Source organism: Polypterus senegalus, chromosome 1, assembly GCF_016835505.1.
Source record: "Polypterus senegalus isolate Bchr_013 chromosome 1, ASM1683550v1, whole genome shotgun sequence".
NCBI classification, from domain to species: domain Eukaryota; kingdom Metazoa; phylum Chordata; class Cladistia; order Polypteriformes; family Polypteridae; genus Polypterus; species Polypterus senegalus.
In genome coordinates, this window is record NC_053154.1 from 35039837 (window position 1) to 35064751 (window position 24915).

General features: G+C 44.6%; 1 protein-coding gene across 1 annotated transcript in view; it reads left to right on the forward strand.

Annotated features, from left to right (window-relative positions):
• The window catches only part of LOC120519288 (protein fantom-like), a 126668-nt gene that overhangs the window by 22092 nt on the left and 79661 nt on the right, over positions 1 to 24915 (forward strand). The window contains exons 4-7 of the mRNA XM_039742574.1: positions 17807 to 18081; positions 21288 to 21423; positions 21531 to 21545; positions 22229 to 22372. Of these exons, the coding sequence (XP_039598508.1) occupies positions 17807 to 18081; positions 21288 to 21423; positions 21531 to 21545; positions 22229 to 22372 (570 nt within the window). The remainder of the gene's footprint in view (positions 1 to 17806; positions 18082 to 21287; positions 21424 to 21530; positions 21546 to 22228; positions 22373 to 24915) is intronic.

A 24915-nucleotide genomic window follows, 5' to 3' on the forward strand; every position in this document is an offset into this window, starting at 1 on the left:
GAACTGGAGCTGATGACAAAGTTAGTACTACAGACCACAAGGTAACAAGACTTAAATTGAAACCTAGCGGAATTAATAAAATGGTGAACACTTTGAACCAAACAAGGTGAAGGCAGAAGTAAAGAAGGGCAGAATGAGAGGATTGACACTGACCACAATGTGCTAAGGTCACCACCAAAGTCTACGTGAAAAAACAAAACTGAAGAGCACAAGATAATAAGGCTGGAATTAAAGACCACAGAAATCAACCATACTGTACTTTAAAGTGGAGCAGAAGAAGAAAGAGCTGACTAGCATGGCAGACTCACCACTTGGAGGGTTCAGCATGTGCCATACTTGTGTTTTGGATTCACTGTGATGCAAGCTGGAGAAGACAAACAGACAAATTTAATGTTGCTGTATCAGAGAGAGAATGGCCAATAAAAACCATTGCTGGGTGTGTTACTAACTTGTTCCACTAGAAGACAGGAAGTCACCATTTTTTAAATACTTACAGCCCTCTGGACCTGCACTGAGTGAAGAGAGCTATAAAAAAGCAGCAATCAGCTTCAGCTAGTCACTCAGATGTTACAAGTTGTATTATAATATGGTCAGCAGGCCATGCAGCTGTATATTAAAAATGACAAAGATCATGGATGTCATGGATGTTTCTTGTGACACTTCTCTAATTAATTTGTTTCCATACAGTCACATAGAAAACTTCTCAGACCAGTGGCACCCCTTTTTCCAGTAGGGACAAACAGACATGTCCACCTTGAAAAGCGTATCTCCTTCTTTTAGTTCATAAAGAATGAGCTTAGGGAGCAAGTCAAGTCAAGTTGGGGAGCCTGCACTGATACAGTGTATTGCCGCACCCACTACACAACAAAACAACTCGGGATCCCAGTTTGCAAGCCCCCAGACAGACATGTGGTCCAGTCCCACCCTCTAGAAAAGACCCTCTATCTGCTGCAGCCAGGTGTTACGTGGGCAACCCCTTGGCCTGGTCCAGCCACTCGGGTCCCCAACAATGAGAATCTTATGAGCTGGATCACCCTCAGGGAAATGCGCCACATGGCCGTAGTGCCGTAACTGACGCGCCCTCACAATGCAGGTAACGTGCCTCATTCGGGACTCCATGAGCAACCGCTCATTCGACATAAAGTCAAACCAACGGTACCCAAGGATTTTCCGGAGAGACTCAGTACCAATGGAGTCCAGTCTTTGTCTCAGGTCACTGGATAGCGTCCATGTCTCGCAACCATATAGCAAGACAGGAAGCACCAGGACTCTAAAGACTTGGACCTTCGTCCTTTTGCATAGATATCGGGAGCGCCACACACCTCTTTCCAGCGACCTCATGACCCCCCATGCTCTCCTAATCCATCTACTGACTTCATAGGAAGAGTCACCAGAGACATGAATGTCACTTCCAAGGTAAGTAAACCTCTCGACAGGAGGGAGCAGTCGTCTTTTTTCCCAAAGCCACCTGATGCAAATGTACAATTTATACTCACGTCTGTATACTCAGTTCAGCTTATTTGCACACATATGCTTATATCTTTATAATAGAAGGATTTGAAGAACATCACACTGTGTCTACACACGTCACATTACGTAGCCTTAGCTTTGCTAACTTATTAGCATTTTTTATTTTACTTCAACACACTGAGGACCACTGGACAGCTATGGAGATTAGATTAGATAAACTGTATTAATCCAAGGAGCGGAAACATAAAAAACAAGGATGCAGACTCACAGGACAAATAATACAGCAATCAATCAATTGATTAATAAATAGATATTGTGCAGATATTTCAAAATGAACATCGGGAGGAAGCATTGAATTGCCTGATAGTAGTGTGCAGAAAAGACCACCAGAGACGCTTCTTAGCACACCGTGGTAAAATGAACCAGTGGCTAAAAGGGCCGTTTTCATGATGGCATCCATTTAGCCACCATCCTCTTTTTCACTGCAGCTTCCAGTGTTTCCAGAGTTCCCCCGGTGATGTTGCCGGCTTTCCTGATAAGTTTATTCAGGCGTTGTGCTTCTTTTGTGCTAAAGTTTTTCCCCCAGGATATCACAGCGTAGACCACCACACTGGCTACTATGGACTGATAGAACATTCCCAACAGCTTGCTGCACACATCAAAAGACCCGAGTCTCCTTAGCAAGTGCAGTCAGCTCTGGCCCTCCTTGTCCAGCGCCACTGTGTGGTCAGGCCAGTCCAGTTTGGTGTTCATGTGAACCCCCAGGTTCTTGTAGCTCTGCACCACTTCCTGGTCCTCCCCAGTGAATTGTGACAGGTCTCAGAGGCTCCTTGGTATGTTGGAAGTCCACCACCATCTCTTGGCAAGCACTGGTATTGTGCTGGAAGTCTGTCGTGTAGAGGGTAGACATGAAGGGTGACAGGACATCTCCATGATGTTCTCCAGTATTACACACCACCATTTCTGACACAGAGTTCCTCAGCCTCACAAACTGCTGTCTGTTAATCAGGTAGTCCATGATCCAGGAGATGGTGGGGGCATCAAGAAGCATAGCCTTGAACTTTTTCCCCAGTTGATGAGGCAGAATGGTGTTAAAGGCACTGGAAAAATCAAAGCATGTTATCCTGACTGGGGTGCTGGCCTTGTCCAAGTGGGAGTAGGCTCTGTGGAGCATGAAGATGAGTGCATCCTCCACACCTATAAGTGTCTGATAAGCAAACTGCAGAGGATTCCAATGTTCTGAAACCAGGGGTTGTAACTGCTCAAGGACCAGCCACTCAGAGATCTTCATGATGTATGAAATCTGACATCTTTGGAATTACTGGAATGCTTTTTCTTTGGCACTGGGTCCACACAGGATTTTTTCCACAGCTAAGGAAGCTTCTGCAAATTCAAGGAAAAGGAGAAGAAGTGCTGAAGGAGCCCACAGTGCATGGACATTTCAGGCATGCTCAAGTTACGGCAGGGCTGGACTAGGAAGCTTATTCAGGCCGGGAATCCCAAGTCTAACCCAGGCCACAGACTCTAAAAAACAGCAACAAACACCATTTTCACTTTTGTATGAATTTTGTATGAATGAGGAGATGATAGATTCAGCTTTTACACATACATTTCACTCTTAAATATTAGTCTCGAAACAACCTCTGATGAACTGTGGAACAGCACTTCATAAATAAATAAACCATGTAGTTCTATAATATTTATATGAAAACATATGTGCAAAAAGCACTGAACCACAAAAGTAGTTGTCAGTGGAATCCACGGTGCAGAGATTATGTTCGCAGTTCCAACTGTGAGTCTGGAGTCTGCACAGCCGCACCGCTGTCCGTGTCTGGATGGCAATGCTGAATACTCGTCCACAAAGTTTGAAGTGTTGGTCAAAAAAGACCTCTTTGAATTTCTTCAACAGACAAATGTCTCATTTTAAAGAATGCACTTAGTAAACAAATACTATGAAACATCTCATGTAGCCTATTCAGTCACTCTGAGGGAAAAAGGAAAAAAACCCGCTAAAAATGTGACCATACGCTACACTTCATTAACATTTGAAACAAAAATAAAACAAAATAAATAAAAAACAACAATACCAAACCCCATACAACATCCAAAAATAATTCACAGTGTATTATAAACTTTCAAACACTCTTCATATATAACTTTAATCACAAAAGCACCAGACGTACTGTACGTACCTCTCATCATGGCGCTCCCATTTAACTGTCAGAGCGCGAGACGCATGCAAAGTCAAAACAAAAACAAGAAACCAGAAAAGAAATCCTCCAACGTTCAACCGAAAGGATTTGTGCCCACTACAGAGCAGCAACGCCTGCTCGTTTTCCAGTTTATTATAACATTATATCATTTCATCATTAGTTTATTTCACCAGTTGATCTGAATGTCAGGCCATGCACCAGGCCACTGGGAAAGGTCCCGCTGACTGTAATCGTCAGTCCAGCTCTGGGTTACGCTAGACATTTGTGCCGCGCTCCAAGACCGAAACACCAAAGCTTCAACATGGTAACCTTTCTCTCTCTACAATTTGATGTAAGTAGTTTTCTGGATGTTACTGTTTTCCAGTGGCTTGATTTAAAATACACAGGTCATTGGCTCAGCCTCCAATAAATCTTTATATTGTGTTTAATTTCTTTACCCCACTATGGTGGTTTATTATAATATATACAGTATACCCCCAAAATTCGCAGGGGTTACGTTCCTAGAGCACCTGCAAATTGTGAAGAAATGTGACTTTTGGATGTGGTTAAAAAATGCCTTTTAAATGCCTATTTTTATAGTTTCAACCCTAAATATGCCCCCAATGCACCTTAATTTTGTTGCAAACTCAGCTTAATACATTAATACATTACCTAAAAACAGAATGTAAAGGTAAACCCGTCTACTGTTCAGTACTGTACTGTTATGTCTCCAGCAGTGCTAGAATGTAAAACACCGATGTTACCGCTGTACGTACTGTAATTCATGCAAGCGCATTTTCTTTGGTATGCGCTGTCGTTTTCTTTGTTATAAGTAGAGTATATAATACAGTGGAACCTCGGTTTGCGAGTAACTTGGTTTATGAGTGTTTTGCAAGACGAGCTGAATTTTTAAATAAATTTTGACTTGATAAACGAGCGATGTCTTGCAATACGAGTAGTATGGTGTCACACACGTGCGCATGGGAGGCAGCTAAAGGGCTTGAGTGAAGGCAGTTCGGAGGCATGCCGGGGTGTGGCAGAGTGCACTGACTCTTTTCTCCCTTGCCTGTAGACCATCCCTGGGGGATTTCAACTGGCTCTCCTGACATCACTTCCGGGACTGAGCCAATGGAAGTCGGCCACACCAGCTCCAGTCCCTCTGATGTCACCTCCGCTACAGCCAATGGTGGAAGACCACGTGCCAGATCCATATGACCTCACTTCCTGTCTTCCCCTTTAAAACCTGCCCCTTTTCCTTTGTTTCCTCAGTCTTGTTTTGGACTCGGTTGTATGCACTTCAGTGCTCTGTATTTTAAAGAAAACGACTTTTGCAGCCAGGATACCACAATATACGGGTGGCTGCCCCAACTCTTTATCTGTCCATGTCTCGTTCTTGTGACAGTGGCGTAGTCGGCAGGATGGAGAAGTCCCGGAAGAGAAGGGGACAGGACCTGCAATATACCCAGGTGGGGCGTGCGGGGCCGAGTATTCAGGCGGGAGGGTGCCCGTGGTTGGCGTGACCGGTGCGGGCTCCGCTCCCGGCACTCATAACTAGCCATCTGGAGTGGCCAGGGTGTGCGGGTGGGGCTCACAGTGGGCTGCCCTGGAGGGAGGCAAAAGGGACTCAGTATGCTCTCTTGGGGGAGAGTGCCTGCCTCCCTGCGAAACCAAAGCCCCATTTACCACCTAGGGGTGCCCCAGACTAGCAGGTGAATAAAATAAAAATGGAGGTTGGACCCTGAGCGGCCAACCAACAAACAAGCCTGGTCCTTATGGGCAATGGTAGGGCATTGGCTACGGCCATTTGAAAACACGCCCTACCAAATAATAGAGCAGGTAGCTTGCTATCTGCTCCTGGAAGCGCTTCCCGTGGCTTCACCCAGCGGTTTGGGGCAAGCAAGAACATGTCTGAGCTCATAGAGCTTATGGAGACGCAGAGGCGGCCTCACACTCTGGGGAGCAGAACCGTCCTCATGTCAAACTCAGCGAGTGCGTTCCAAGACCTAGCCCCACCCTGTACAATCCGGAGCCAGTATTGGCGTCCAGCGGCTGGAGCGCGCAAACCGCTTGGAGGCAAGGAGGAATGCAGGTGGAGGCGAGGAGGGTTGGTGTGCTCTGGCTAATCCGTTGGCGGTCCCACATACTGGCGTGGTGATCGCCAGCGGACACAAGACTCACAGGTTTGTTCGACTCCGGCAGCAACATTTCATTGTTGCCCGCCGCTTTGTGCAACCGCAACAGTGGCTAAATTTAAGACCGGTATAACCTGTGTCCACGGAGACATCCGCTGGTACAGGTCCGCCGCTGTCATCAGTTACGGAGGGTCAGTTCGTAAACTCACCGTAGCTGTCCTACCTGATCCTCCACACCCGGTGATACTAGGGCGGGACTGGTCTAAAATCAAAAGCGGTGAGACACATACCACTCCGGGGTTAATTTGGGCCTCGTTATGGACGGAGATAACCCGTCTCAAGCTGCCTCCACGCCGTGTAATCAGCCGGCAGAGAGAGCGAAGCAGTCGCCCTGACTGGCGTGGCAACTCCGGCCGTCGCGGGCTAACCGTCATCCACCAGCGCCGGCGGAGCGGAGGAAACCACGCCCATTGAGGTCGGCGCTGACCCTCTCTCCGTGTTGCGGTTCCAATTTAAAAGCGCCGGCTTCTTTTAGAAGGGAGCAATGGAATGATGACTCCCTGAAGTTTGTAAAAAATGCAGTGGTCCTTGTCAATGGCCAACGCACTAATCAGTCGATGCCACAGGGCCCCTACTTTGTGCTAGATAATGACCTCCTTTACCGTGTAGCAATGCATGGCGGGCAGGAGACGAGGCTGCTGCTAGTGCGCGTACCTTCCGGCGGCAGGTCTGCGAGCTAGCACACGCCCACCTCCTAGGTGGCCACCTGGGCACCGAAAAAACTCTGGAGCGGATCAAGCTCCGTTTCTACTGGCCAGGAATTAATGAGGAGGTTCGCCGCTTTTGCGCTTCCTGCCGGAGTGTCAACTGCGACAAATTCCTAGGAGGGACCGTGCTCCTCTTGTTCCTATTCCACTGATTGACGTTCCCTTCCACAGAATCGGGGTCGACCTGGTGGGACCCTGGAGCCCTCAGCCCGAGGACACAAGTACATTTTAGTCCTCGTGGATTATGCTACGATACCCGAAGCTGTTCCGTTGCGCTCAGCTACCTCTAAAGCCATCGCACGGGAATTACTAGGGGTATTGCGCGTGGGGATCCCCAAAGAAGTCTTGACAGACCAGGGGACCCCCTTCACCTCGGAAACGTTCAAGGAGACTGCCAGATTACTGAAAATAAAGCATTTAAAGACCTCGGTGTATCATCCTCAAACCGACGGATTAGTAGAGAGGTTTAATCAAACTCTCAAGCAAATGCTGCGTAAGGTGGTCAGCGAGGATGGAAGGAACTGGGATCAGCTCCTCCCCTCGTCCTTTTGCCTATCGGAAGTCCCACAAGCCTCCACGGGGTTCTCCCCTTTGAACTACTGTATGGGCGACAACCTCGGGGCATATTAGATATTTTGAAAGAAGGCTGGGAAGAAGAGGCTCTTCCCTCCACAAACATACTGGAGTATATCGCGCAGTTCTGCGATAGATTTGGAAAGATTCGCCTGTCCTTAAAAGTCACATGGAGGAGGCTCAAGCAGCACAGGCCGGTACTACAACCGCGCACGTCTCTTGGGAGTTCCGCCCGGAGATCGGGTCATGGTCCTAGTGCCTACCTCCCACTCTAAATTGCTTGCCCACTGGCAGGGCCCCCTGAAGTTAAGGAGAGGAAGGGACTGGTCGACTATTTGGTGAGTCAACCCAATGCGTCGGCCAAAGGAGGGGTTTATCATGTGAACCTGCTGAAACCGTGGAAGGACAGGGACCCCGATCCCTCCTCCGGCCAGCCCGCTCACTCTTCGCTCACACACACGACCTTAACCGGCACGGACTTAAGTCCCAGACAGCGGCAGGAGCTGGAAACAGTTATCCGGACCGTCGGGAGGTAGTCAGTGAGAACCCGGAAGGACCTCTCTGATTGAGCACAACATCGTGACAGAGCCGGGGTTGTTGTCCGAGAACGCCCGTATCGTCTTCCCGAGGCAAAAAGGCTGAAGTGGAGCTTGAGATCAAGCGCATGCTGGAGCTAGGTGTGATTGAGGAAAGTTATAGTCCCTGGTCCAGCCCCATTGTGCTCGTCGGTAAGCCTGGCGGAGTTGGAGGTTCTGCAATGACTTCCGTCGGCAATCAAGTCTCCCAATTTGATGCTTATCCAATGCCACGCGTGGGCGACCTCCTCGAGAGGCTTGGACAGGCTCAATACCTGACCACACTTGACATGACGAAAGGGTACTGGCAGGTTCCTTTAACGGACTCCGAAGGAAAAACGCGTTTAGTACCCCTAGCGGACACTGGCAGTATCGTGTCCTTCCATTTGGGTTACGGGGCTCCAGCAACCTTTCAGCGTCTGGTGGACAAAGTGCTTGACCTCATAACTCATACAGTGCTGCCTACCTGGATGGCGTGGTCATCTATTCCAGCACATGGAAGGAACACCTACAGCATGTCCAAGCGGTATTACGGACACTTGGTGAGGCGGGCTCGGATTAATCCCAGAAATGCTTCTTGGATTAAGCGAGGCCAAATATTTAGGCTACCTGGTGGGTGGGTACCGTAAGGCCACAGTGCTCCAAAATTGATGCCATTCTGAAATGGCCCGTCCATGAACCAAGCGGCAGGTCCAAGCCTTTCGGTTAGCGGGTACTACCGCCGGTTTGTACCCGGTTTTGGAGAGGGCGCCTTGACTGATTTAACAAAGAAGAGGGCCCCGAACATTGTGGCATGGACTGAAAAAACAGGCGCTGCATTTGGTGACTTAAAGCAGGCCCTTACGTCCACACCTGTTTTGATGGCACCTAACTTTTCTTTGCCTTTCATCCTCCAGACGGACGCTTGGACACAGGCCTGGGCGCCGTGCTGAGCCAAAGCGTCGATGGTGTGGAGCACCCCATCATGTTCCTGAGCGGAAACTGTTGGACCGGGAGACCAGGTATGCTGCGGTGGAGAGGGAGGCTCTGGCGATTAAATGGGCGATTACTCAGCTTAGGTACTACCTGTTGGGCCGGGAATTCACCCTTGTCACGGACCATGCACCTCTACAGTGGATGGCCCTCCACAAGGAGTCGAATCCGGGGTCACCCGGTGGTTTCTTGACCTGCAGCCGTACAAGTTTTCGCTCGTTCATCGTCGGGCGCTCTCCCCGCCAACGCTGATGCCCTTTCTGGGTTCACGACCTCTCGGTTAGGTCGCCCGACCCCGGGTCTGGGCTAAGGGGGCCTTGTCACACTGCGCGCATGGGAGGCAGCTAAAGGGCTTGAGTGAAGGCAGTTGGAGGCATGCCGGGTGTGGCAGAGTGCACTGACTCTTTTCTCCCTTGCCTGTAGACCATCCCGGGGATTTCACCTGGATCTCCTGACATCACTTCGGGACTGAGCCAATGGAAGTCGGCCACACCAGCTCCAGTCCCTCTGATGTCACCTCCGGCTACGAGCCAATGGTGGAAGACCACGTGCCAGATCCATACGACCTCACTTCCTGTCTCCCCCTTTAAAACCTGCCCCTTTTCCTTTGTTTCCTCAGTCTTGTTTTGGACTCGGTTGTATGCACTTCAGTGCTCTGTATTTTGAAAGAAAACGACTTTTGCAGCCAGGATACCACAATATACGGGTGGCTGCCCCAACTCTTTATCTGTCCATGTCTCGTTCTTGTGACAATGGATACACTTGCAGACACTCTGCTGAGCGTCATGTGATCACAACTGAGCTGATGGTTCTTCTCTCTCGCGCGCACGTCTCTCTCACCTTATCTGTTTCGCTCGCGCATGCGTTTCTCTCTCTCACCTTATCTCTTTCGCTCGCGCATGCGTTTCTCTCTCTCTCACCTTATCTCTTTCGCTCGCGCATGCGTTTCTCTCTCTCTCTCTCTCTCTCTCTCTCTCCTTATCACGCACGCTCGCTCGCACACGCGTCTCACTCTCTCTCCTCTTGAGGGCAATCGTCTCCTATTCTTCGTCTGAGTCTGCGTGCCTCACTAATATAATCAACATCCGTACGAGCATAAACTGTTTACTACAGCATTGTGACTGCGTGTGTGTGTGTGTGTGCGCGTGCGCACGTGTGTGCTGTGAAGTGCGAGCCCCCGTCTTGCGCCCCAAAACACGAAGCTGAGTCTCAGTACTTTAACAACACCAGCTTTATTCAGCTTGAAACAGCAACAGAGCGGTTATTTATTGTAGTGGGATCTTTATAATGTTCCTTGTATCACCCATCGACGGCAGGCGCTTATAGCATGTCCGCAATTTTTTTGGATATGCTTATACGGCGAACTGCTACAGCACTGGGACGTTTTTCGCGTGTTGTCCCATTGAGTGGAATCCCACAAGAGTTTAGAAACTCACTCACACCAGCCATGATTCTTTTTAAAGGTAAAGTGTTGGTTAATTTGTTTCATGTATTTTTACTTTATATTTTGTACTAGCAGAATACCCGCGCTTGGCAGCGGAGAAGTAGTGTGTTAAAGAAGGAAAGAGAAAGAAAAGGAAACATTTTAAATATAATGTAACATGATTGTCAAAGTAATTGTTTTGTGTATTTGGCAGCAGCGTCACAAAGTTTTTTTGGTCTAGCTGCATCAGAAAATGTACCACGACGTCTGACACGCCTCCTTTTTACTGTTTTCTCACAGCTTGGATTGCTGCTGTCATATATATATACACACACACACACACACACACACACACATACATACATACATACATACATACATACATACATATATATATATATACACATACATATCTTCATATCTACATATACACATATATATATATACATACCTATCTACATCATATATACACACACATACATACATACACACACACAAATTATATATATGTGTGTGTGTGTGTGTGTGTGTGTATATATAATGTAGATAGGGGTGTGTGTATATATATATATATATATATATATATATATATACATACACATACATACATATATATACACATACATATACTTGTGTGTATGTTTGTATGTGTCTATATGTGTGTGTATAGCTTTGGTCACTGAGTGCAAGGGAAAAATAATGAAATATAGTCTATAAGTTATTAAACAGTAAAACATTAACGTTTTAAGAAGTACAGGTACATTGAGTACTACTGGAATGGTTGCGGGTAAACTACATTTTAAAGACTGTGTAACACAACAGGTAAGTAACTAACAGCAGCTAAAATATATATGGATCATCTCTCGGTAGTTGATCCCTTTTGAAAGGCGCTACACGCGGCTGTGGTATAGAAATTACATTTTCTATGTGAACGTTCAAATTTGTGCCTCTGGTAATGTGCCTTACCGGCATTTAAAGAAAATTAGTTTTGTGTCCTCTGCAGTGTTAAGAGAGAAAGGCTTTGGTTTGAGATAAAAGGAAAAAAGGTGTAAAGAAAGGAAAGTTGCCTTTTTCTTTTATATAGTATAGAGATGTGTTCGCTGACGTTATGATCGCCTTTTGAGGACAGTCGCGGTGGGTCTTGTGTAGACTGGTGAGACGTCCCGCCATTAATCGGCTGTGATGGCAGTGTCAGTCCTCCACTCGTGTGCGTGTTTTCATAATCCGAGGTGAGGACCTCATAATCGTATGTGCAAAAGAAAGTGTGAATCGCCTTAATATTATTTTTCCGTGGTGTAGAAAAGGGGTCCCGTGTTTGCACTTGTCTGGGCTATAGCGCAGGGGGAGGATGAAAAAAATTAAAAGTGCTCACTTTGACTTAAGGCAGAAGCGCAGTCAGCGTCTCAAAGGCGGCACAGCTATGCACGCGCTGGCTGCTCGACTTTTGCAGGGCAGGAGACCCCAGTTTGCAGACACGTTCATGATATCAAAAGTCTCAGCTCTTGGAGGTCATTCATATATTATATATATAGCAAAATACCTGCGCCTCGCGGAGAAGTAGTGTGTTAAAGAAGTAATGAAAAAGAAAAGGAAACATTTTAATAATAACGTAACATGATTGACATTGTCATGAGTGTTGCTGTCATATATATGCCTGCCTAAATAAGTGACCCTCGCTTTGCTCTTACTTTATTTACCGTTCATTTAATCATGGCTATTATAAAATGGAAGGAGGATGGCTTTACCAAAACAATTATTGATGGCGAATCGATTATTCATAAAGCTTGAATTGGTGATCTGTTTTTCTGTGTTAACCACATATTTTTTCATACTTCTTCTCAAACTAAGGTGGTGCGAGGGTAAAATGAATCGTGATGCGCTGATCAATGTAATCCGTGTACCAGGAAATCATGCATTGACAAAAGCTCCCCTTTGCTTGTAATGCAAAGTGTGATTAAATGCATTATTTTTAAGCGTTATGGAGCACATGCATCGAAGCTTCTCAGCTGTGCTTGTGCTAAGAAAAGGAAAGATTTTAAAAATAACGTAACACGATTGTCAATGTGACCTTTTGTAAGTAGTGCCTGGAGGATTCAGTGTGGAGAAACTCGAGAGATAGCGTGTGTATTAACTTGTGGATTTTTCTGTGAGTATTTGGTGGCAGTCTGACGAAGTTGCTTCGGAAGACGGCGTTAACATGAGCTCAGCTCAGACCGAAATTAGATGAATGGGAGGGGAGATGATGACGTGACTCCCCCACCCGCCTTAACTGTCAATCCCCCACAAACACAGTCTCGGAATTTGCATAAGCACACCCCTTCACCTGCAATTTTAACTTAGTTACAAAGTGATCAAAACTCTCGTTTATATCCTGCGTCCTCTCATTAAACTTGTATCCGCATTACCTGTGGGCATGTGAAACGCCAGCGGTAGCCTGTCTATGAACTTAATTTAAAGTTTAGGTTTACACCTTGCTTTCTTTCCGAGGTAGCAGCACTCATGAATATGGTAGTATATGTCACTCGCTCGCTTCTTATTGTTTTTCGCTGCCTTTTCAATTATATAATGCATGTTTTCTTAAGCGCTTTTTGGAGGTCTTCCTGGTTTTCTACGCACTGCGTTGACAGTCAGTTCACGTGATTACGTGGGAGGCGTGATGATGTCACACGAAACACCGCCCCCACGTCATTCCAGCTCAACTCCATTACAGTTAATGGAGAAAAATACCTTCCAGTTATGACCATTACGCATAGAATTTCGAAATGAAACCTGCCCAACTTTTGTAAGTAAGCTGTAAGGAATGAGCCTGCCAAATTTCAGCCTTCTACCTACACGGGAAGTTGGAGAATTAGTGGTGAGTGAGTGAGTGAGTGAGTGAGTGAGTGAGTGAGTGAGTGAGTGAGTGAGTGAGTGAGTGAGGGCTTTGCCTTTTATTAGTATAGATTAATCATTTTTATATGAATAATTTTGGGTTGTGGAACGAATCGTCTGAGTTTCCATTATTTCTTATGGGGAAATTCACTTTGATATACGAGTGTTTTGGACTGCAGGCACGTTTCCGGAACGAATTATTCTCACAAACCGAGGTTTCACTGTAATTTTTATTTAATTAAAATACAGTAAAGTGTACAGGTACTCACCAATGATGAATGATATTGATGATGATGATGAAGTAGCTGTGCAGTATGATGGAGAGGATTTAAAACTCCTCAGGTGGCGCCTCTTCTTCAGGTGCTTCAGGAGGAGTCGTATCTTTGTAAGAGTCTTCTTCTGGTGAGGTTTCGTGCTGGCTTTTCTTTAGAGTTTTCAGGAGCACTGTGATGGGAAGTTGCTACATTGTCTGCTACAGTTTCCGTGCTTTCTCATGGATGATGTTACCGTACAAGGGGATGTTCTTCTTCCTGCAGTCGGTGATCCACAATGCCAAGGCAGATTCCATCCTGACAACATTTTTATTCCTTACGGTCGATACCTTTTTGGTTTTTCTGAAGCATTAGTTACATTTAGCTTGTGTTGTTATGCTTCACTTTCTTGTTGAATTTTTTTTTTTGTACAAACTTGTTTTGATCTTCTGGTTTCTGAACTTGGTACTTTTCTTTAAAGATTTCATTTTAGGTTTACACGTTTGACACTATTCTTTTGCTTTTGAAACCTTTTGTTAATAAATATCATAATTGCTTAGTTGCCACTGTTTTGACATTTGGATGCAGGGGTTTTCCAGTTCCCCGCTTTATTTTTTGTGAGAAAGCTTAAAGCTTGGTCTCTTTTGGGTCTGTGCAGCCCTCCAAGCCTGCTTCTTGAGCTTGGAGGCCAGGCCTACTTTCCTAGGCTTCATTAGAGACCTGGTTTTGGAAGTAAAGCCTGTTTCTTGAGTTTCATGAAGTTGGCGGTTCATAACAAAATGATAATTAACATGAGGATATGTGTCTGTATCCATTCATCAATTTCCAGAAGGTAGAGAGTAATTGAAGTAAGTTAGAGTTGGTCTGCACCAGGGATCTTCTTTAAGCCCTTACCTCTTTGATCTGATATGGATGTGTGGAGTCATGAGACAAAGGACCAATCACCCTGGTGAAGGCTTTTTGTTGCTGACATTGTGTTGAGTAGCACAAGAAAAGATGGAGAGGAAGTTGGATGAATGGAGAAGGGCTTTGGAAGATAGAGGGTTAAAGAAGGAAGAAGAAAGAATATCTGAGGTTTAATGATGATCAGGATTCACAAGTTAGGTGCAGGGAGATCTATTGAAAAGAGTGGATAAAGTTAAATATCTAGGATCAGTGGTAGCCTGAGAAGGAAAATTACATGCAGAGATAACCGATTGAGTGCAGTGTGGATGAAACAATTGGACGAAGGTATCAGAAGTATTGAGTGATCAAAGAATCAAGGTGATGGTTAATGGTAAGGTTTTTAAGACATTCATAAGACCAGCACTGATGTACAGAGCTGAGACATGGCAGTACAGGGAGCGCAGGAGAAGTTAGGTGTATCAGAAATGAGAATGTTGAGATAGATATGTGGAGTTACAAAAAATGACAGAATGAGAAATAAGACAATCAGAGGTACAACAAAAGTAGGAGAGATATCTGAGAAGGTACAGGAAAGAAGGTTGAAGTGGTATGGACATGTGATGAGGAGAAACAATAACTATGTGAACAAACGAGTGATAGGAATGAAGTACAGGGGAAGAGAAAAATGAGGGAGGCCAAAGCAGAGGTGGTGGATGGATGAAGTCAAAGAAGATCTGAAGGACAAAGGGCTGGGCTGGGGAGGACGTGCAGGACCAAGCTGCATGAAGAAAGTTGATCAAGCACATCAACCCCCAGAGAATTGGAAGAGGAAGAAAAAGAAGAGAGTAGATGAAGTAAGGCAGAAATCAGCCATGGATTGAACATTCCAACAACCACATAACAATGCTCACGGACACTGAGCTAATTTACAGTCACTAAGAACGATTGTACAAATGTAGCCTCCTGTCTTCATAAGGACTTGCACACAATGCTGGGAAAGTAATGGCCACTGGTGTTACTTTGTTGACAGATTTATTTATTCATTTGTCTCATACACACAATTTAATAGTCTGTGTTTTTGTTAATCCAGTATAAAATCATCTCATTTTTACTGTGGAGGTGTCTTATCTACTAAGAACAGTGCGCTGTCTGAGAAGATGAAGCAAAGAGAAGTGTTATGAGTGCAGATGTCTTTTCAAACTATTCCACTGTTATTGCTTTAATTAATGACAAATTTTTCTCAATGGAAATGATTTGTGCAGTGCCTTTTCATTCTGCCACCACTCCGTTTTTTCCAGTGTCATATCTTAACAACAACATACATACATAAAAAAATTGACAAACGAGATGAGACCATTCAGTCCATCAGGCCTGTTTGTTTACCTAATTGCTATGTTGTCTCAATACCTGTAATCAGAATATAAGTTTAATGTCACTTTGCTCTGTGCAAATATTTTAAATCTGTTTTTCTTTCTTTCTACATGCATGGCTCAGCCAGATTTAGTACAAAGGGGCTCAGCATTTAGAACTGTTAGGCCAATCTTAGGACGAGACAGACAAAGACAAATGGGCAACATGCACTATTTCTGTGTGTTAAGAGTCAGCATGCCTCTCTTTGCCTTGGTTGGAATGGCATGATTTACCTAAGTAAGGGCCTACACATGGAGAAAGAGCATACAGCCTTGGAACATTGCCCACCACATAGAGAAGCCAACGAACGGATGGGAGATAACGTCATCCGATCGTGAAAATCCTTCCAGCGCAGCGACAAAAATGGCAGACTGTATACATCGAGCTCCCACTTTGGTAACTGTCTTGCCATTGGCTTCCTTTAGTCTGTTATGCCGTGTAAATCGTCATTAAAAAAAGTAATTTTCTCTTATGTGATTTCTTACTGCCGCATCACTATGGGAGGGATATTGCCTCGTTAATATTACATCTATATAGGTTCAGATTACTTAAAACGCAGCAATTGAAAAGAACGTATTCCAACCAGAGAGCTGTCACCCCCTAGAGGGAAACAATACCTCATCCTGATTCTTCTTAAAGGTTGTCAAGTTTCTGCTTCAACTCCATGTCTCAGTAGTTTGTTTCAGAGTCCCACAACTCTTTGCGTAAAGAAGTGCTTCCTGACTTCAGTTTTAAATGCATTGATGTCCTCGACTATGTGATTCACCATTAAGATAAAAGAATTCTGCTGGATCTACTTCATCAATGCCTTTGAGGATCTGAAATACCTGGATTAGGTCCCCACACAGTCTCCTCTGTCCGAGACTAAACAGGATTCATTCTCCGATTCTGTCACAGTAGTCCTGGGATGCGCTTTGTTGTTCTTCTCTTATCGGCTTCAAGTTCTGCTGTGTCTTTCTTGCACTGTGGTGACCAAACCTGCACACAATACTCCAGACACAGTCTTACCAGTGCATTATATATCCATCCATCCATCCATTTTCTAACCCGCTGAATCCGAATAGGGTCACGGGGGTCTGCTGGAGCCAATCCCAGCCAACACTGGGCACAAGGCAGGAACCAATCCTGGGCAGGGTGCCAACCCACCGCAGGACACACACAAACACACCAAGCACACACTAGGGCCAATTTAGAATCGCCAATCCACCTAACCTGCATGTCTTTGGATTGTGGGAGGAAACCGGAGCGCCCGGAGGAAACCCACACAGACACGGGGAGAACATGCAAACTCCACGCAGGGAGGACCCGGGAAGCGAACCCGGGTGCATTATATAGTTTGAGCATAATGTCTCTTGATTTATATTCAATGGTTTCTGTAATATCATCTAACATTTTATTTGCCTTTTGAATCCCTTTTGTGCATTGCTTAAACGATGAAAACATTGTATCACATAAACCCCTAAATTCTTTTTTCAGAGGTTGCTTCTTGTAGGTCAGTGTCTCCCATCTTGAATTTATAATTGACGTTACCTTCGTCGTGCGTAGTGTGAAAGAAATTTAACTGCTTACAAGCTACTAAAGGTTAAAAGCTGTTTTGTTATACCGGCAGGTTATTCATACAGGCGTCTGTCATAAGACAGGTTGCAGAAAGCTGACCTAGGACAGCTTCTTTATTTAGAATGCGTCCGTTAGACACAAGAAAGATGACTTTTCCTTCTTTAGGGCCCCGTCTGACACGTACACAAAACAGAAGCAGTTGGCCGTTTCTGCACAATATTATAAAATGAAATGCATAGGTAAACGGTATTATAAGGGGAATGGGGAGTTAGAAAATATAAAAAAGCCACTGAAAAAGCGGAACTTTGCTCTTCTGCCTTGCAAAGAGGAATCCATGTACTCACCTGTGACTGAATAAAGACTGATTGATTGAACCGTCTTCCTCGGGGGTTACTTCCACGGTTGCACTTTGCACTTTTCTGCATTTTCCAAGGGTTCTCCCAGTTTTGAAGCTTGTCCAGGTCTTTCTGAATTGTTTTGCTGCCTCTCCAGTATCTGCCATTGTTCCAATTTAAGTGTCAAATTTCACCAGTTTACTAATTAAACTGGGATCTGTGCCATTAATATAAATCAGAAGTGCTGCCAGCCCTGACATTTCTTATTTTGTGAGCACCACCTCTTTAAATTACACAGCCACTGTAATACTGAACCCTTTTTTCCTCCTTAAGGATTCCCAATCATTGCTATGCCAAGAAGTCTCTTTTTTTAATTTGATTTTTGTTTTCTAGAATGGCAACTAAGTTACTTCGGCTTACAAGTGACCGGCAGCGTGGAGTTGCTACTGGCCGCCAGTCTGTCAGAGATACAGAGCTGGAAGATCTGGTGGAGGACTTGCAGGACCAAGTCAGGACTCTTGAGCGTAATCAAGATACCCTACGGAACAAGCTCAGTGTGGCCTACCAACAGCTGCAAGTGCAGGGAAGTCGGCACTCCCCATATTGCCAGGTGCCGGCCCGGGTCAACACGGGGCTGCACGGATCAAGGGACCCAAAGTTACGCAAAGGTCAGGACTCATTAATGGCTAACCAGTGTCAATGTCATATTCTAATCTGCCTTATCCAGACCAGGGTCACAGGGGTGCTAGAGTTTGTCCCAACTAGCAGAGGGCATAAGGAAAGAACAAACCTTGGAAAGGGTATAAGTCCATCTCAGGGTGAACACACACACCAAACACTCACTTGGGCCAATTCAGCATCTCCAAGTCACCAAACCTGCATGTCCTTGGCCTGTGGGAGGAAGCCAATGCAGACAAGGTAAGAACAAGCAAACTCCACGCAGTGAGGACACAGGATGTGAACCCTTACAGCGAGGTAGCAGCACTGTGCCACCCTAATGCAATATCGAATATCACCAACCAAAAATTCAAAAACGAATGCAGGAAAGAAAGGAGTATTAATTAATGTATCTTTTCTGTAGCAATTGCTCTTTTAATTGTATTCTCAATAATGAAAATTAAGAATGAGCGTAGCAGACACTGAGTACTGAATTCTGGAAGGCTGCAGTCAGAGTTACAGTAGACCTGCTGGTGTGTTCATTAGCAAAGTATCGGTTAAATGTGCAGAACATTTAGAAGAACTGAATAAGAATGATGGTGTTGCTGTTGCTGGACATCGTAAAAACCAACACAGAAAACATAAAAATAATCTGAATGTAACATGCAATAATGCTTGCTATATTCCAGTGAAAATCTAAGAAAAACAGTTTTAAAATTTGTGGATTGACACCAAAACACAGAAACTGAGAAATAACAGCCCACTCACTCAGGGCAGAAGCTGATTGGCATGAAAGTCGGTTGAGACAGCGGACTCTCAGGACTGAGCATGAGAACCACCACCAAATGTTTTACACCATCCCATGATGTTATGTCTCGGTAGAGCTCTATATTACTCTACGTACCCGTTTTATAATCTTTAATGTGTAGCCTTTGTCAGAATACTTCATATCCCTCTGTTTATAAGGTACTGTACTTTATAACTTATAACTGCCCACCTTCCCTTCTACATCTGTAACCTCAGCCAATTACATAGAGTAAAAGACAAGCAGGGGTTAATATACAACTTAAATAATGTATTTTTGATGATATTTGTAAAATAGCAACAATAAGCAAAGTACAAGTGAATACTGGCAACCATACAACCTGATAAATGCTAATGTGTAGTTTCAGGCAGAGCACAGACTTGTTAGTTTTCTAGTTAAGTCATCATTTTATGGCTTTCTTCAGGACAGGTTGCATGCCTGTCTCAATATGGCTGCCGAGTTGTGCTTCTCAGTCCATGGTGTGTGTGATGCTCCTTCATCATGATGGTGAGAGAGAAAGAGAAGGGGAAGGAGAGGTAAAGCAAACGCATTTCTACATTCTTTGTTCAAACCTTTACACTAATAGGGCGTCATGCTACAGAATGGCCTCTGATTCAAACCAATCCCAAACAGCCATACTTCAGACCAATGGGGGCACACAGTACCTTTCACACCTGCCCCCAAAACCATTTGTTGAGCTGATGCTTGCCAGTTAGATAGCCTGGCTTTCCTGTGGGGGTTGACTGAGAGAGTCACTTGCCAAACTGGTTTTAGGCACTTCCCCCCAACCCCGCCCTAAAATTAAAAAGACTCAGTCCTAAAGACTTGGGGTTTTAAACATCAAACCACTGCTGTTATTATTAATGATGTGACACTAATATTACATTGCTCTGTCTAAGTTACAAATAAAGACATACAAAATATTTATCAACTTGTATACAGTATATAATTTTACACCACAACACATGGTGACGCAGTTCCTGGTTGGCAGGTGGGGAGAAGTTTCAGAGGTCGGTGTGTCTGATATCAGCTACGTGGGGGGTTAAAGGTCATCTCTGACTGGTCTTCCTTCACTGAAATCATTGAAAAGATTTTATTCAAAATGGTCAGGAGATGAAGCAAGGTCAAGGATGCATGCAGGCTCCTCACTTGAGTGACAGGCAGCTATTTTGACAAGCCAGAAACGTTAAGAAAAAATCAAAAAGCATTAGCCAGAAATGAAGTCAGATAACATGAAACATTAATTCAATCCAAACTTGGAGCAGGAAAAAACACACGTAACAATCCTTTATCTCATCGCACTAATGAGTGCGGAGTGAGTGTTGACATCACACATGCACCATAAAGCGCGAGGTGGAATAGGCCTGCAGTACGTGTGCGTGAAAGTTCTGCACGTGCACAGTCTGGTGGTGACATCCCCATCCATCATGCCTGCTTCAGCTTTGCCATGTGACTTTGGCCTCACAGAGCATCTGAATTTAGCAGAAAGCGCTAGCTCCCTGAGAATGAGCTCTTTTGTAATTGTGGCGTGCTGCATAACCCAAAACTATATTGATATGATATAAAAAGGTGATACCCCTCCATTAGTGATACGACAATAAGAAATCACATAGGAGAAATAACTTTGCTTTCTATAATGACGGCTTACGCTGCATAACAGACGAAGGAAGCCAATGGCAAAACACAGTTAGGGAGTGGGGGCCCGATGTGTAGAGTCTGCCATTTTCGTCGCTGCGTTGGAAGGATTATACGGATCAGATGACGTTATCTCCCATCTGTCCATCGGCTTCAAAGGTGTGCCGGGCAATGTTCCAAGGCTTTATACTCTTTCTTCATGTGCAGGCCCCCACTTAGGTGAATCATGCAATTTCAAACAAGGCAAAGAGTATACAATTTCATGCTGACTTCGACGGACTGAATTAGTATACAACAGTCGTCAGTCCGATTGCCCATTTCCCAGTTGTCCCTAACTGTCTTGTCTTATAAGGCTTGCATAGCAGTTCTTATATGGTGAACCCTGTGCTAAATCTGGCTCTGTGTCAACTGTGCATGTGAGTAGAAAAACATCACATTTATAAGATATATTTGCAAAGTACAGTGACATATTAAACTTATGCTTATTACAACATCATGGGACACTGGAACATATTTAGTGACCAACGTCATTGCGAAAAACACTTTTAGAGGCTTTACACTAATCATTATTATTCTAGGAACAGACGATAGACCATCACTAACTATGCCGCCCCAGAATTCCAGACCAAACATCTGAACATTTATTGCCCTACTAGCATCCTGGGTGAAGCAATCATCAGGCTTATAATAATGAAAGGAAGGCTTCAAGCTGGTGAAGAAAGAACACCTTTGTACAACTGTATGCAACTAAAGTTTCTGTGATGCTTTCCTGTCTAGGTGACCTGTCCATGGTTGTTATTTTAGGTCCAAGAGTCCAGAACACAGATATAGATGTGAGGAGGCCTACAAAAACTGCTCCACCGAGGCTTGGAGCAAACACTTTGGATGAAATGCAAGCAGAGGTTGAACAGTTGTGAGTGCATTTTTGTTGAATTAAGCTGAGACTAACCTCACACAACTAATGACGACATTAATTATGTTATTATCTCATTAACTTTGTTTTTTTTTTTCTTTATGCAGATACTCACGGCTCAGGTTAGTCAAACAGCTTTTTACATTTTTTCCCAGTCTGCATTAAACCCTTTTTCCTTTGCCCTTCCATTTTCAAAGACTCACCTTATGGCGTGAGGCAATGGGTAGCTTACAAACCTAGCGTCCCAAACAAGAGGAGTATTGCAGGCTGAGAAATCTCCATATTGTGTGGTTCGGTTATTCTACTGGTCTTCTATTCACAAAAACATAAGGGCTGCTGATGAATTCACTCAGGGTGACGCGTCCCTCCCAGCTACTCACACTCTACAAGTCAGCAGAAGTGAATATTGAGTTTGGAACTTTGAAAGATACGACGTCTGCTTGTCATGGCAGGCACTTGAGTTTCAGTTCCACTGCTGCTGTTCTCTCAGAGATGACCATCAGATGAGAGGGGGTAGAGACACGGGTATTACGTTCACTTTGTGCCCCAAGTAGCAGGGACAGTTTTCTGCTCCCAGTGACTTCAAACTGGACAAAGCTATTTTTCGTCACTCAGCACAAAATTTATGTGATGTGGACTTTCCATCTGCCCAGTGCCCCTGGCGTAGTCCATGCTATTCAAGTCTGAGGCCAGATGGTCCTTTTGAGTTCTCATGAAAAATCCTCTCCTTTGCAGATACAGACCTTGAGTTATCCATAGACCAGATTCCTGAATTTCACTGGCTTCTTTCTCTCTTTCCATTCAGATCCACCTTGACCGAGTCTCAGCATTCCAAGATGGCAGAGCTGGAGACCGCAGCTGAGTACGTGAAGCAGTGTCTGAAATCCAAAGAGATGCAAATGGAGGAAATCCTTCAAGAGCTACGCAAACAGCAGGCTGACAAGCACAGGTGAGAGGAATTTCACACGCCGTTAGCCTTTCTGTCAGAACTGCTGTTGTGTTCACCAAGCTGTCCCATATTAGGCAACGTTTAAATAAAAAGCAAACAAGAAGAGCATAAAGCCCAAAATGCAGATGACTGTTGGGATCTTAGCAGGGTCTCCATAAACCCTCAGGAGAGGCCTCAATTTCAAAGTTAGGCTCAGTTTCAGAATCAGAACATGTCTGAGTTAAGCTATCCCTGGCTTATGATTCATTTTTTTTATATATCTTTTTTTGTTAGTTTTTAATGTTTTTATTGTCATTTATCTCAAATATTTGCATAATTCTATATTTTGTTATTTTAGTTTCTATGTGTACAATTATGTTCTATTATGTCCCTTGTATTTTATGGGTGGTTCCCCAAGATGCAGGGCCACCCTTACAAAACCACTAAGGGACTTCTGGCAGCCCATAATGGCAGGCTGAGAACTGCAGACCTTTGGGGTTCATAAATAGATAAATAGGTCGATAGATACTTTGGTATGAACACCACAACGACTATAAAGCAAGATAATCAAAAAGAAAGAAAACCTCCGGCTTGGCAGTCCCAGTGCCAGTGAGCCATTATGTACACCTACTGCTGTTGGTATAAAGGAGCCCCCTTAGTGTTTCTTGGCACACTTCTGTTGAAAGGTTTGTTGTCTGAAAGTCCTCAGTGTCAGTGTGTCACAGGGAGGGTGTGCAGCATTGTTCATAATGGCACTCAGTTTCGTTTTAATTCTCTCCTTTGCTACGACGTCCAGGGGGTCCAGAGTGTATCCCATAACTGAGCCTGTCGTTTCAGTTAGCTTGTTGATTTGGTGGGCCTCCCTTGAAGCGATGTTACCAGTCTAGCACACCACAGCATTAAAAATCACACTGGCCATCAGAGAAATGTAGAACGCTTGAAGGATGTCACTTCCCACATTAAAAGAACACAATGTCCTAAGGAAGAAGAGCCTGCCCTGCCCTTTCTTATTCAGCTCCTCTGTATTCCAAGATCAGTCCAACCTGTCAATGAGACACAGAGGCTCTTTGGTGTGGTGAAAGCCAATGACCAGTTTCACGGTTTTGCTGATGTCAAGTTGCAGACAATTCTCTTTGCACCTAAAAACAAACCTCCACCTGACTCCTCTCCTCTGATTCATCCTCCTTATCAATACACGCCAAAAGGTGCAGAATCATCTGAGAATTTCTACAAGTGACATGACCTGCTGTTATATTTGTAGTCGAAGGTGGACAGATTAAAGAAAATGGGAGCCAGGCCTGTTCCTTGTTGGGTCTCCAGTGTTTCTCACATTTGTAGCAGAGACACAGTCCTTGAGTCACACAAACCGCGGTCTGCCTGTCAGATAGTCGATTATCCAGGACACCATAGGCTCATCCACCTGCATATCTCTGAGTTTACTCTGTCACAGGGATGGTTGGATGGTATTAAAGTTATTCACAATGCTGCCAGCTTTTTCAAGTAGATACGTAATTTCATCCTCTGCTCCAATCTTTGTCTGATAGGGAAACTGCAGAGGGTCCAGGTGGTCTACCATAAGGGTACTCATATAGTCCAGGACCAGTCTCTCAAAGGCCTTCATGATGTGTGATGTAGGTGCCACTGTTGTGCAGTCATTGGGTGAAGAGACGTCTGCCTTCTTTGGAACAGGAACAATGCTGGATGTGTTCTGCAGTAACAGAACTTTCTGGACTGAACAGGTGACTGAGGACACCACAAAGTTGGTCAGCACAGGCCTTAAAAACTCGAGGACTGACTCCATCTGGCCTGGAACTTTTCCTTTGTGTGGCTTCCCCAGCTGTGCCCCTACTTGGTCTTCACTTATGGACGGACCACACTGATTGTCACTGACCATTCCAGTTGATCTGGTAGGAGTTATTAATGTAGTAGTGACGATAAGGGGAGACTGGTCAATGGAAGAAGGTGGCAGTGAGAGAGAGAATTTGTTAAAAATTGAATCAGGACATTAGCTTTGTCCACATCTCCTTCTAACACCTGAGCACTGGATTGCTTGAGTTTGGATTGAGTGCACTTGTCATGGCTTGTCATCTTTCAGGCAAATCATTTTTGCATCCTTTGCTTCCTTTAAGCTCTTTGTGATATTTTATATCTATTGTAAGTAAACCCTTCCTTTTATAAAGATTCCTTTTGCCATGTCTCTCTGCAAACTAGGGGTTGATGGTTATCCTCTCCTTTGTGGGGCATTTTTAGTATTATTGGGACAGTTCTCATATTTTTGAATAATTTGAAGTCTAAGTGCCATTTAGTCAGGTGTAGCCAAAGCCAGCCTTTCAAGTGGACAATGTAACACATACAGTGCCGTGAAAAAGGACTTGCCTCTTCCCGATTTCCTATATTTTTGCTGATTTGTAAAACGTATTTATTTCTGATCCCCACACAAATACAAAGGACAATTTCAGGAAACAGGTTGGGTCAACCTGGAATTTCCTTTGATCGAGGCATGGTGTGCTGCTTGTTGTGGCCTTTTAGCCAGCGTCACATTGCTGTAAATGTTCTATTTAAGT